Source organism: Trachypithecus francoisi, unplaced genomic scaffold (genome assembly GCF_009764315.1).
Source record: "Trachypithecus francoisi isolate TF-2019V2 unplaced genomic scaffold, Tfra_2.0 Lachesis_group13, whole genome shotgun sequence".
Taxonomy (NCBI): Eukaryota; Metazoa; Chordata; class Mammalia; order Primates; family Cercopithecidae; genus Trachypithecus; species Trachypithecus francoisi.
In genome coordinates, this window is record NW_022681458.1 from 67,011,290 (window position 1) to 67,026,693 (window position 15,404).

The 15,404-nt window shown below is 35.1% G+C and overlaps 1 protein-coding gene across 3 annotated transcripts in view; it reads left to right on the forward strand.

Moving 5' to 3' along the window:
• ATF2 (activating transcription factor 2) overlaps positions 1-11,750 on the forward strand; it is a 92,779-nt gene extending 81,029 nt beyond the window's left edge. For all 3 annotated transcript variants that reach the window (XR_004441696.1, XM_033231064.1, XM_033231063.1), the window contains 2 exons: positions 3,809-3,914; positions 9,163-11,750. Coding sequence is in view for 2 of the 3 variants with exons in the window: in XM_033231064.1 (XP_033086955.1) it covers positions 3,809-3,914; positions 9,163-9,389 (333 nt within the window). In the remaining variant the exon portion in view is untranslated. The remainder of the gene's footprint in view (positions 1-3,808; positions 3,915-9,162) is intronic.
• Positions 11,751-15,404: the final 3,654 nt, after the last annotated feature.

Consider the following 15,404-nt stretch of genomic DNA (forward strand, 5'->3'; position numbering starts at 1 on the left):
CAGCTCAACTAATCTACTTCTTCAAAGTTTGGCCCACCCTTATGCCTAACCTGCACCCCAGCTATGTTTGCTTTGTAGTATTTCTCTCAGTCCCAATTCCTAGCCAGTAATTGTGTCTCGTTTACTGGTTTTAGTCTAGTGGTGATACCATCTTTTAATGAAATCGACTGTTAGAGTACAGTAATAATACAATATTTAATTTGTAACCTGTCATCCAAAAGTCACTTTTGAGCTTCAGAATCATCATTAGGAAAATGTTACTGTAAAACATTTTAGATCAGGACAATGTAAAAAATTGGACTGAATTTCTGTTGTGCACACCTTGAATTTGTTGGTTTATTTCTTAACCATTTCTGCCATTTAAAAGGTGTAATGGAAAAATTGGTTATTTGAATTTTGGATAAATATAATTTACAGCATGCTTGTATGTTATACCTTTTAGATACATGCAAATTTATATATAAGAATGTGCAGAGGTTTTTAAAAGAAAAAAGAGTAACAGAAATTAAAAAATAAAAGAATGTGCAAAAGCTTTAACTTTTAATTTCTTCTTCTTGGCCTTTTCCATTGTTTCCCCAAGTTAATGCCAATTAAAATTCAGTTAGCACAAATGTACATTGTAACAGGTATCAAGTACTGTACCTCTTCAGTCCTGGATGTTCATTAACCTTTCCTTGCTAGTGGCATCTTTACATCTACATGTTAGTAAACCTGGTAGTCTAATTAGGTCAACAGCCAGAACACCACCAACAGTTAAGTTTGAAATATAGAAACTGATGTCTTGTTCATCAGTTTCAGACCTGCCTATTTAAAGAGATAATTTGTGTGTGTGTGTGTGTGTGTGTGTGTGTGTGTATTTATTTATTTTTTGAGACTGAGTCTCACTCTGTAGCCCAGGCTGGAATGCAGTGGTTCAACCTCCACCTCTTGGTTCAAGCAGTTCTCCTGCCTCAGCCTTCCAAGTAGCTGGGATTACAAGCATACGCCACCACACCCAGCTAATTCTTATATTTTTAGTAGAGACAAGGTTTCACCACATTGGCCAGGCTGGTCTTAAACTCCTGACCTCAAGTTATCTGCCCGCCTCAGTCTCCCAAAGTGCTGGGATTACAGGCATGAGCCACCACACCCAGTCTACATTTAAATCAATTATTTTATATTAGCCAACGCATAACACTTTCAATACTTTTGTCACATACAGCATTTTGTTTCATAATATGGTTTATTGTGAGTGTATAGAGTGTTTAAGAGAGAAGGCATTTGTGATTTTTAAAGTTCTGTAATTGAGGTGATACTATATAATATGCCAATTTTCATAACTGAGAAAATTAACAATGTAACTGTATCAGTGAGATTGTTGGTATAAATGAAGTTAGGACCTCTGACCAGATTCATATTATTCAAGCTTTTTTATTTCACCTTCTTTGATATTTTTTTACCTCCTAGACCTAGAAGTACATGGTCCTCTCTAAAATATGTCTCTCTACTCAGTCCATATCAGGCAATATGCTATGCTCTGGGGATACCAAGAAAAAGATATGTTCTGCCTTCAAGAAATTCCCAGTCTGGGAGAGGTAGCAAACAAGTACACCAAAAGTTACAATCCAGTGTGATAAGTACTAGGGAAGAGATCTGTATATATACACACAAAAGTATATGGCTGTGGGAACACAGAAATAGGCATCTAACTTATTTTCCTGTACAGTCTAAACTGTACTGAGTTGGCACTTAAATAAAATATTTAGCAAGACAAAGAAGAGAAGATAAAGACAACAGTATGTATTTAGCTAGCAATTTCAAACTGTTATTTTTGTGAGTTAAGACAAATACTGGTTATTTCATATTGTTCAGGCTAATGTGAAGGCAGCAAGTGTATGAGAGGCGTGAAGCATTACTAGTGTTTGGTGTTAAAGGATAGAGTATATTGGAAGAGCAGTAAGAGTTGAAAATCATGGTCACCATCACCAGACTGTTAAAGATTGTATATTCTTGACTAAAAATAAATATCCAGCCCATTTCCTGTTACAGGATTTAATGAGAGAAACTTGTAGACGTCAGTCTTAAAATCAAGCTGACAGGATGGGTGATATACATTGGGAAATATACATTGGATTATTCATAACATGGTTTCATCAATAGTGTCATTAATACTGAGCCATAATTAGCAGTATTGACACCAGTTGCAGAAGGTGTTTTCTAAATGACAGCTTATCTTTTCAAACAGAACTGTTTTAAATGTTACCTTTTGTACTGTGGTTACCGTCTACCCATTCTTGCCTCAAATATAGTATTCTAAATAATTTAATCTTTTAATTAATGGTTTAGAGTTACTATGAGCATCAATTTTTGTTCTGTACTTAAATACAGTGATGTAGTTCATTGTTATTGGGGTGTGAGAAACTGTGTGACCCAATAGACTTGCCTTTAGATTGCTTAACTTTTATTCTTTTGATTTTTATGTTTCTGTCATTTATCACTTAATGGAGGCCCAGGTCTGCTAAATTCTTATTTATTTTTTTTTGAGACGGAGTCTCATTCTGTCACCAAGGCTGGAGTGCAGTGGCGCAACCTCACCTCACTGCAGCCTCTGCTTCCTGGATTCAAGCAATTCCCCTGCCTCAGCCTCCCAAGGTAGCTGGGATTACAGGTACCCGCCACCACACCCAACTAATTTTTGTATTTTTTGTAGAGACAGGGTTTCAGCATGTTGGCCAGGCTGGTCTCAAACTCCTGACCTCAAGTGATCCAACTGCCTCAGCCTCCCAAAGTGCTGGGATCACAGGCGTGAGCCACCGGGCCGGCCTGCCAAATTATTTTATATTCAGCTTTCTGGTTAAGAAATAAGGTAGAAAATGTCATGCCTGAGCTTTTATGTACACCTGTTTGCTATATATTCTAATTTACTTTTTGGTTCATGGATGAAATCTGAATGGTTTTAGTTATTGTAAGTCCAAGTAAGTAGAGGTATTTGTAAGTTAAGAATTTTTTATGTTACCAGTTTATTAAATTCATATTATTTCTAACTCTTGAGTATTGTTAATGATCACTGACTTATGTGTTTTTAATATTTGGGGTAACTCAAAGGAATTAGTCGGACTTGCTCAATTTGGAACTTTTTACCAGATTAATGTATCCCAGACAATGGCTGAAGTACTCATTCTGAAGATCAGGACAAATCTCCATTGATTTAGCAGATTTAAATTTAGATGTGTACAAATTGCCTGGGTCAAAGGCAACTAAGCCATTTAAATATTATATCTAGTTTCATTGGTTTCAGTGTCCAGCAAGAGTGCCTTGCAGTGAATTTTAGGTATCCATGATTCTTTGGTTATTTTGGTTTCCCCTGTGGAGCTTCTCTTGGTTTCTAGGAAACTAGAAACCTGCTTAATTGAATTTCTAGGATGAATTTTTCATTTTTAAGTGAATGGAATCGGTGAAAATTCACCTGACTCCCTTGATGTTTCTTTTTAAGTAATCAGAAGAGCATGTAACATATATAAAATAAAAATACTTTCAACAGGTTACCTATAATATATAGGAAGTCCCAAGGAAATGGAAACAATTTCAAAATATGCTATCCAGTTGTGGCATTATCTTACTTAAATTTTTATTCAAGTTACAGCTTTTTAATAAACGCTAAAATATAAAAGCTGCCATGTACTGATTAGACATATTTAATCAGCATATTTTCTTTGTTTTTAATGTTCTGCCAGTGATGTCCAATTTTCATACTTTAATCCTCGCTTGTTTTAAACAGTAAAATATATGTTTAGTTTGTGATAAGGTACATAAGTTGTTTCTTCTCCAGAGTGAAGTCACCCTGCTGAGAAATGAAGTGGCACAGCTGAAACAGCTTCTTCTGGCTCATAAAGATTGCCCTGTAACCGCCATGCAGAAGAAATCTGGCTATCATAGTGAGTAATGTTCCATTACCTATAGCCTTAGGCTACGTCAGTGAAATACCGCCAGAGTGAACTGAGCTGCTACTTTAAAAATGGATCTTAAAAATATTTAAGATTAAATATCAGAATTTCTGTAAGGTTATTATAGAATGCAGTAAAGAGGTATACTTTTTTAGAATCTAGAGAGTTTGAGTTTTCCTGTTTCTAGCATTTTTCCTAAGCATTACTATAGATCAACAAAATGGATTAGCTGATAATTTAAAATATACTGTAAGTACTTGATGATATGTTGTTCATCTTCTCAGGGTAACACTTTGTCTTAGATTGACAGGGTGAAACACTACTTTTTTCCCAGCCTCCATTCAGTAATGATGGTATTTTTCTTTTTAAAATCAGCTGACTGCCTTTAACAATATTTGATATCCCTTTATGGTATCAGATCCTATTATTCTTTCTTAGATAATGTCAGCATTGTGTAATGTTTTTATTGTGGTAGACCTTTATATTGAGATTATCTAGGTAGTTATAAAAATGCTAAAACGGGAACAGTACTTAAATTATCTGCTTATAAGTTTCCTCCTAAATGTTTTCCCAAAGAATGAGATTCTTTTGTTTTCAGCATTTTAGAGGTTAATTGTGCCTTTTCCCTTTTGTAATGTCCTTCTTTTTTGATAAGATGCACAGTGTTGGAACCAGCTGTTACTCTTGAATAAATGGCCAATTTTGTCCATAGTATACAAATTTGTAACAAATAACAGAGTTGGGAATGCATTAGGCAACATTTATAATATATAACCCACAGCTTACGTCTTTATGATTTAGTGATATTTCAGGATATTTGTAGATGTGAAGATTGTTTCAACCATATGTATCCACTTCATTTCAATTTGCCAGTGTCAGTAATTCAGAAGAAAGAAACATTTTGTATTGGATGCAAACAGTTCCTCAGGTGCTCACGATAAAACTTAATGGCCACCATCTTTACTTGTAGTCATTGTAAGCAGTTTCATCAGAATGGGCAATATTTTTTAATTTAAAAGATTCCATAGATTTAGCAACTCTCAATTGCCATATATATTTAAGAACGCTGATTTTTGTCAGTTTTGAGCATATAAATCTTGGTTATTTGATATCTAGTAATTTTGACAGGATGGTGAAACACATTGTGGAGTAAATTGGAACCATATAGAAATATGTTTGGGATTTATATTAACAGTGATTGCTTCAGGGATGAGGCCATTATGGTTCCCATCTGACTTAACAACATAATTTCCTATAGAAGCTACTGAGTTCAGCATGTATGCATAAGTGATTTTCTTTTTTTTTTTTTTTTTTTTTTGAGACGGAGTCTCGCTCTGTCACCCAGGCTGGAGTGCAGTGGCCGGATCTCAGCTCACTGCAAGCTCCGCCTCCCGGGTTTACGCCATTCTCCTGCCTCAGCCTCCCGAGTAGCTGGGACTACAGGCGCCCGCCACCTCGCCCGGCTAGTTTTTTTTGTTTGTATTTTTTTTAGTAGAGACAGGGTTTCACCGTGTTAGCCAGGATGGTCTCGATCTCCTGACCTCGTGATCCGCCCATCTCGGCCTCCCAAAGTGCTGGCATATGTGATTTTCTTAACAAGAAATCTCTCTTGAATTTTGATAGGTTAAAAGGAAATAAACAAATGATTTCATAAAATTAAAAGGAAGTTAACTGGCCTCTTAAATTCTATCCAATTCAAAATTACCTGTAATTTTTAAATCTTTGATAATTTATTAGATAATCCCAACAGTTTTGACTCTATTATCCAGGCAGTGTATGCTCAGCAGATGCAAATCAGTATTCATTTTGACAGTCGATTTACAGAGATATCTTAAGTGTATAGATGCGTGGGTTTATATGCTGTATACTTACATAAAATGACTGAAAATCTAGATTAATACATTTTTAGTACATAGAGTACTAAGTTATGAGAATATAAGAAATGAATTGTATATTTTTGTTGTTTGGAAATACTCCTATCTTTATTCCTGTCTAGTCATGTAGATAATTAAATTAACTGAAATATAGTTCTACCATAAAATTAATTCTCTTCAGCTCTTGGGAGATAATTGGATTTTGTAGAAATTTTCAAGTAATTTATATTTTCAAATTTGAAATGTTTGAAATAAGTCTGACTTCTCTGTTGTGTAGTAGTAAAAACAGACACAGAGATTGACTAAGTGAATACCTTTGAAAAATTGACACTCTTTATGTTGTAGTGCACAGCTCTTGATAACAGTGGTGAGTTGTAATACTAGCTAAATCTTTAAAGACATTTGTGAATCAAAACTAAGATTTAGTAGAAATTAAGGAATGTTTCAAAATCTTGCAAGTAAAGGTGAAAGTACTAAGTCACAGCCATAGGGTCTGTCCCACCCAGTTTTAGCACTGAAAGTCCTACTTTCTAAGAAGACCCCTCCATCATGGGAGAACCATGACAGTCACCCCAACAGTTAAGTAATATAAAACCTGAATGAAAAGAATAAAGAGTACATTTTAAATATTTGGGTTCCATGAAGAATAAAAATAAAGCACAAAAGTGATGTTATTGCCATGAATTCACATTCTTTAGACCTGGGCATAATTAAAGTTGTATTATAATTGTCTCTATAATTATAAATTGGAAGAAAAGCTTCTTAGGAACTAATCAACCACAAATACTTTTATTACTGAAAAAATGTATGGGCCAGGCACTGTGGCTCATGCCTTGTAGTCCCAACACTTTGGGACCCCAAGGCGGGAAGATTGTTTGAGCCCATGAGTTCAAGACCAGTCTGGGTGAAATAGCGGGACCCCATCTCTACAGAAAATAAAGTTTAAAAAAAGCCAGACATTGTGGCACACACCTATAGTCCCAGCTACTTGGGAGGCTGAGGCAAGAGGATCACTTGAGCCCAAGAGTTCAAGGCTGCAGTGAGCTGTGATTGTGCCATAACACTCCAGCCTGGGCGACAGGGAGACCCTATCTCAATAAGAAAAAGAAACTTGTGGGCATAGGTAGAGAACTTTCAAGATTACTGAACTGCCAAACAACTGGTTTCTTTTAGCTTAGGTAGAGCTGGAAGTGGCTCTTTAGGTACACCATGGCTTTCTGTATCTCTCTGGTGTTTGTGAAAATGACACCAGTCATTTTCTCCCCTCACCTATTACTGGACATAGGTGCAAATATATCACATTGCTTTTACTAATTCTGCAAGTCTGTAGGTAAGCATTCATCCTTTATAATTTACTGTTTTCATTTTGAGTTGTTGCCTCCAGTATGTATTTACATTTCCTTATACCATGCATCACAGATCAGCCTCTTTATTTTTAAAAGCTGGTGTATCCCTTGAACTCAATATTCAGGGAAACATCAGCCTGTTGTTCTTTTAAAGAATAGTGGTGAAATAAACAAATAGAGCTTTTTAGTATTCCCTCCAGTTAAACTGTCATTGCCAGTGTTTTGTTTTCTTTGTACATGTAATGATTGGCTATTTTAATATCTGAATTATAAATATTTTGTAACATTCATTATTGCTTGATCAGAAAAGTAGAGGGGAAGGGGGGGCACTAGTTGAGAAACTACCTATTGGGTGCTATGTTCACTATTTCAGTGATAGGTTCAGTAGAAGCCCAAACTTCTATTGCACAATATACCTGTGTAACACACCTGCATATGTACCATCTGAATCTATAATTTTTTAAAGTATTCATTCCATTTTGTATAATTTTTAAAGGAATACTACTTCTGGTGGTTGGTTTTGTTGTTGTTGTTGTTTTATTGTACCTTGAGGTCAAGTATCCAGGGGTATGGTTTTGATTTATAGCATGTTACAGAGAAGATGGGGCTCCATCTCATTAATGTATTTGAAAACCTGCTTTTCAAAAATGCATGGATTTGAGGCAGATGTTGAAAAATTCTGTAAAAACTATATTTCAGAAAATGCACAAGATTAATAATTTTTTTTTAGCTAAAGTTGACACTACCAGGTATCCCCCCTGCATCTTCTACATTGCAAATCATAGGCTAAGTCCTGCTTCATAAGATATCCACAATTTTTTTTACTAATTGACTTTCAGAATGGGCATCTGGCCATCAGTACACATTCTCAGATTTGATTTTAAAAGCCTACTTATTCTCACTTCTGAACACTGAATAAAGTTTTAATGCCAAGTGAAAAAAGCAAGGTGCCAAAGAGTACATCCAGTGTGATACTGTTTTTAAAATGTTTCAGAATAAACAGCTGAACTGTGTTGCTTAGGGATACATACCTATGTGGTAAAACTACAAAGGAAAAACAAGAGAAGGGTTAAAGAAATGTCAGAGTGGTGATTACCTTTGGTGAGGACAGGAACCTCCAGGAAGCAGAACTGTTAATGGCAGTGTTCTCTCTTAGGTTGGCGGCACAGTTCCCAGGTGTTCATGTTATCATTGTTCGTCATAACTTACATCTACTATAAATATTTGTGTGTTATCTATATCAAATTTTTACTAAATGAAATTACTGGATTCTGTTCTATTAAAATAAGGGTGTAAGACTTGTTCAGGTCTAAATATTTGCAGATTTATTTTTGTAAATATTTAGAATGCCTTTTCCTGAATATCTTTTCAGTTGCAATGTTTAGAGTTTTGTATGGATTTTTACTTGAATCCCAATTTATTCATGCAACTATAACAGCTGGTGGCATTTAGATTCTAAATATTGCTTATTCTCATACGTATGCATCATTAGAATCAGGTGTTATAATCATTCATGGCTGCAATAGATGGAAAATCAGCCAGAATAAATACAGTTCTGGAGAATGCAGAGGGAATAATTTGAAGATGTAATTTGTATGTAAGAATTCATTTTGTTTATGCATGTGGTTATAAATTTTTATCTTATAATAAGAATGACATGTAGGCCAACCAGACTGAGTTTGTTAAATGTGATACTTATGTTTGATTGTATCTGTAAGAGCCTGTCTTCCAAACTCTACCTCATTTTCTTTCTTTAACACTATTTAGCAAATATTTCTTCAACTCTATTCCATAAGGCAGTGGGTACCCAGATGTTTCCATATGCATGGTTGTGCCTTCTTTTGACCTATTGCAGGTAAAATTGCCTACTTCATGACCTATATCAATAACTGTAATACCAACTTGTCTAATCAGTTTTGTAAGATGCTTTCTAACTTTTTACTCCGTATGTTGCCTCAGCATAATGGTGCATTCTTACAGATTTTAGGAAAATGAATAATTTTTCTTTTTTTCACCCAGCTGCTGATAAAGATGATAGTTCAGAAGACATTTCAGTGCCGAGTAGTCCACATACAGAAGCTATACAGCATAGTTCGGTCAGCACATCCAATGGAGTCAGTTCAACCTCCAAGGCAGAAGCTATAGCCACTTCAGTCCTCACCCAGATGGCGGACCAGAGTACAGAGCCTGCTCTTTCACAGATCGTTATGGCTCCTTCCTCCCAGTCACAGCCCTCAGGAAGTTGATTAAAAACCTGCAGTACAACAGTTTTAGATACTCATTAGTGACTTCAAAGGGAAATCAAGGAAAGACCAGTTTCCATTTATGCGAAATCTGTGGTTGTAAATTTTTTTTTTTTACTTGAAATTAAATTTGGCTCTAAAGTTGGTGTAGCAGCAGTTGATCAGACTGAAAAACAGTTTTTAGTCTCTGGAAAAAGACTGATTTTGCTTTTTTTATAAATATTAGTAGATTTATTAATTTTTCTGTGCTCAATGTGTAAATTGTATTATAATTCATTGTGGTTTATTTCACTTTTAATTTGTTGGTGTTTTAATAAATGGGGGTGTTACTGAATCTTTCTTCCCACTTCCATTTCTTTTGACCACCCCTTAACCCTCAACTGTGATGGTAGTAGTATTATCATTTATACCAAAGTTTTGCATAGTCCCTGTTGACTTTGTAATGTTAACGGAGTCATAAAAGCACTAGGCAAGAGAAAGATAGAAATTTGCTTTTAATCTTTTTGCCTTTTATTTTGCACATTATGCAAAAGGAAAAACATTAAAGAACACTTTTTTTTAAGTGAGTGAAAACATGGTAAAGACATACAGTGCTTTTATGCACATTGTTAAGCTAAATCAAGGTCATTTATAATCATTTTCCTTTTTTATTTAAGGTTTTAAGTAAACAAATTTTAGAATTTTCAGCATTTCAAAAATGATTTTATTTTTCAAGTCTTAAATTCAATATTTTACACCTATGTTTTGAGGCTAAAAAATATGAAATTATATAATGTATGATACAGGGTTATCAAATATCTAATAATTTTTGAAATTAGCTCTTGTTTTTGGTTTTTTTGTTGTTGTTTTTACAGATTTCAGGTTACAAACTGCAAAGTTTATGCATAATTAAGTATGGTATGGTTGCCAGAAAAGCCTAAAATTACTACTTAGAAAATTTAAAACTGTTTACCCCCATTGTCTTGTACTTGCGAGCTAACTTGTACTTATTCTTGTGAAAGCACTGTCATCTTTTAGTAGCAAATTTTGATAATGTTTCTCGTGGAAAAAAAATCAGTATCTATCTTTAGAACAATGTAATTATAATGTGGGAAGCGTGCATGAATGAGAGAGAGTGTGTGTGTCTGTGTGTGTGTGTGCGTGTGTGTGTGTGTATGTGTCTTTCAATAGTTTATGCCAGCAATCTTTGCTTGAATGTTTAACGATGCCTTCAGTGTGATGCTGGCCAATAGATGATTGCAGTTTAAAATGTCATTATTGTGCAGGCTTGGATAACTAACATTCCATGATGTAGCTTGTTTCTGATGAGATGATTGTAGGTACACTTTTCTCATTATCCAATCATCTGTGGGATACTTAGTTTTCTAATGTGCCATTATCTATTTTTATTCTGCAGTTATGTTCAAAATACAGTACATATTTTAAAATAGAATAAATTGTTAAACATAAAATTTTAAAAGTAGTAGATGTGCGTAAGAAAACTTTGTAAAATAGTTATGAGTCCTACCCAGTAGCAACTTCTGGCATTCAAGCAGGATTCCACTATGTAAATATCTGTAATGCATTTATAATAAGTTGTGTAGTTTGTCCTGCATCCATACTACACTATTTGCTAAAGTCTCAGTGCCATCTCCTAATGAGACTGACATTTTAAAAGTCTGTATGGAATATCCTTGATAATTCAAGGAAATATCCCACCTGCCTAAGTTCCAAACTGGGAAACATTCAGATTATATAAATGACATTTCAGGACTTGAAGTATGAAGATAATGGGAATTTTATTGTTTAGCTTATTATAATGAGAGCATTTTTATTTGATAATTCTTAAATTTTTAATTTTCAACGAATTTCATTATTTTAAAGTAATCAGTTTCAAATCATGATTTTGATATCATTATTCTAAGGAGTTATCTCAAAGGCACAAAATACGAATTCTGCAAGAAGGGTATTTTTTATTGTAGTTTGAATAGGTTAGGAAAAGCCTCAATTTTTCACTCTAAGTCCGTCAGTACATTTTTCTTTCATCTTATTACTTATGCAAGTTAAGGTTCTTTGGTAACAGAATTCTTGCAACTGTAAAATAAAACTACATAGATGTAAGAAGTCATGTAAACGGTTAACAAGCTTACCAAGGTTAGCAAAACTTTCATTGTAAATCAGTCTGTACTGAGCAAATATAAAAATCATTATTAGTGTATAAACACAAATTCCATTTTGACTTTCAGGATGTCATACTACTTCTGTACCTAGCATTTTCAGTCCTTATATTTGCAATGTTACACAAACTGTACTATTTTCTTTTATGTGCAGTTTGCATGAGTAAACCATCAGAGAATAAATTCTATCTTTAAATTATGTTCATAATTTGCTTGTTCTCTTACCTTTCCTTCATAAAGTAACATCACCTGATAATGATATTTTTTTTCCCTTCAGGACATTTATTACCTGAGAAGAACCTGAGATTCTTTCTAGTTCTGTGATAAAATTCATTCATTCCTTTTAACTGCAGGGTACTTGGCCCTTGTTCCTCTCTGCACTCACTTTGCATCCCATTGTTATTTGTATATATATTATATATATAATTATATAATTATTCAATTGAATTATATAATTATATAATTCATATGTAATTCCCCACACCCCTGAACTTTAATCACAGATCCACCTGCCTTTGGCATCCCTTGGTGATGGTCTGACAAAACATCTGAAACATGGTATGTCCAACACTGAACTTCCAAACAGCTCACCCTAGCCTCAAACATATTCCTCCCACAAACTTCCACAAGTCAATTGATGACAACACAATTCTTCCAGTTGCTTAAACTAGAACAACCTTGTTGTCACCTTGATTTTCTTTCTCTCAGCCCACATCCGGTCTGTCAGGAAATACTATTTGCTTTCCCCTCAAAACAATCCAGAATTCAACCACATATCACCATTTATACCACTTTCATCCTAATCTGTGACTTTATGATTCCTCATCCAATTACTATACTTGCTTCATGAATGTCTTTTTATTTTCACCCCTGCCCACCACAGCCCATCCTCAAAACAGTAGCCAGAGCAGTGCTTTTAAAACCTTTGTCAGGTTACAGCACTGCTCTGCCTAGAATCCTGGAGTGCCTTCCCTGTTTCACTCAGAGCTTGAAGATGGCCCACAAAGCCCAAAAATTATCTATTCCCCATCCCATCCCATTGTGTCTCTGACCTCATCTGCCACATTGTTTTGTCAGTGAATGTTTGAGTGCTACTAGGTGCCAGAGGTTGCTCTAAGCACTTGAAGTAACACAATGGCCAAAAGCAAAAATCTCTGCCTTTGTGGAGGCTACATTTTAAAGATAGTGGGAGGATGTTGGGAAATGTAATCAACAAATAAGTCAATAATGTGTTATATTAGAAGTGGTGCATGCTAAGTGAAGACGCAGACTTAATACCAGTTTTGCTGGAGAGTGTGTGGAGTGATGACCATTTTAGTCATATCTGTTAAATATGACCAATCTGAGGAGATGCATGGCTACTTTTTAATAGACATTCTACAAGTGTGCTTAAGGTAGATTATGTGATATAGTTAAAAAGTTTCATGAAGACAAGCTGATGTGTTTCTATAACGGTAACAAATGAGTGGTGTTTTAAAAGGTCAAACTCATGTTAGTCTTGACTTACTTCAGAGGACAGGAAAGACAATTTCATCTATGGTGTGTGCTTACTATTAAATGTAGTTTTGCTAATTCTACATCTATGAGATATATGATGGATGACCATATTTGAGATTATAGTCATGAGAGAATCCTATTTACTCCAAGGCCCACATCTTAGATAAATAGACATGAACAAACACACACACTCAAAATAACCTAGAGAACACAGTTATCAAAGCAATTTGTTCTAAATAGATATTTACAAGAACTAATTTTAAATCTGACATTTCTAGATTGGCCACAGAATAGTTAACTTTTGAAGCAAAGTTATGCCATTTTATTTCTATCCCGTGTAGTTATGAAAAATCATTTCTCAAAACTTAATACAAATAAACTTTGCCTGTAATTTTCTCACATGGCTTAAAACAACAGTACAGGTCTTTCCAGATTATCAGCAACTATATATTGAAATATGGGTATTCATAGAGTTAATACTTTATTAAGATCCTAGAGAGCTAGCGTCCTTCTGTGTGGAAAAAAAAAAATCTCAAAGTTTAGAATATTTCTAAAGTCCTTTCTGAAGAAATAAATGGTTCTACCATTTAAATATAAATGATGAGTTGCAAGTTACATACATTGCCATAGAATAGGTGCCATCAGTGAAAATGTTTCCAAAATTGGGCCGGGCGCGGTGGCTCAAGCCTGTAATCCCAGCACTTTGGGAGGCCGAGACGGGCGGATCACAAGGTCAGGAGATCGAGACCATCCTGGCTAACACAGTGAAACCCCGTCTCTACTAAAAATACAAAAAAAACTAGCCGGGCGAGGTTGCGGGCGCCTGTAGTCCCAGCTACTCGGGAGGCTGAGGCAGGAGAATGGCGTAAACCCGGGAGGCGGAGCTTGCAGTGAGCTGAGATCTGGCCACTGCACTCCAGTCCCGGCGACAGAGTGAGACTCCGCCTCAAAAAAAAAAAAAAAAAAAAAAAAAAATGTTTCCAAAATTAAAAGACTTAATCTGAAATAGCAAAGGCCATGTGGCATTGGAACCTACAATGGAAGAAAAAGCATGCATAGTTTTCTATTGTAGTCCAAAGCATCAAATCAAAGGTTAATAGTAAAAATATCAAATATGTCACAGCAATCAAACTGGAAGGGCTCTGTCAATAATGGGCAAGTGGCTTGCATCATTTTTCTTCAAATGTACATGCAAGTTCTTCCAGTGGCTCTCCAAGAAGAGAAGAACACCTCATTTTCATTAGTGTTGCTTAGTACACCCTTGTCATGGTCACAGTGCCTTCCCTTGTCTCTATGTTGCATTAGATTTTACATGTGAGACAAAATTTTTCGAACAAAACAATTGTATTGGTTTTATCATGCTTTATCTCAGTTATTTGTGAAAGTATTTCTTATTCTGAATCTCAAATTATAACTGTGGCAGTTATGTCAAGAATGGGCTTCAGTCATCTTGTAGTAAATTTTGCTTTCTAGGAAAGCATTAATAGAGAAAACAGGAGAATATTCCCCCCAAAACAGCTTCTTTTAAAGTTATTTTTGCTTAATAATTTTTAAAAGCATGTAAATTAAGAAGACATGCTATTTTTCATAGCCTGGTCCCAAAATTAGGCAAATTTTTATAAATGTTTCATTTTTTGTGCATTTATACTAGGCATATATAATGGGGCACATAGGATGTTTTGATACAGGCATGCAATGTATAATCACATCATGGAAAAATGGGATGTTCATCCCCTCAAGTATTTACCTTTTGTGTGTCAAACCAATTATTTATTTTTAAATGTACAATTATTGACTATAGTTGCCCTGTTGTATTATCAAATACTGGGTCTTCATTCGTTATATTTTTTTGTACCCATTAACCATCCCCACTTCCTACTCACCCTCCCACTGCCCTTCCCAGCCACTGGTAACCATTCTTCTGTTCTCTGCCCCATGAGTTAAATTGTTTTGATTTTTGGGACCCACAAATAAGTGAGGGGATGTGATATTTATCTTTCTGTGCCTGGCTTATTTCACTTAGCATAATGACCCCCTAGTTCCATCCATGTTGTTGGAAATAACAGGATCTCATTCTTATTTTTATGATTCCATTATGTAGTTAGCACATTTTCTTTTTCCGTTGATCTGTTGATGGACACATTGGTTGCTTCTAAATTTTACTATTGTGAACAGACCTGCAACAAACATGGGAGTGCAGATAGCTGTTCAATATACTGACTTCCTTTCTTTTAGGTATATACCTAGCAGTGAGATTACTGGATCATATGGTAGCTTTATTTTTAGGTTTTTGAGGAACCCCCAAACTGTTCTCCACAGTGGCTATACTTTTACACTCCCACAAACATTGTATGAGGATTCCCTT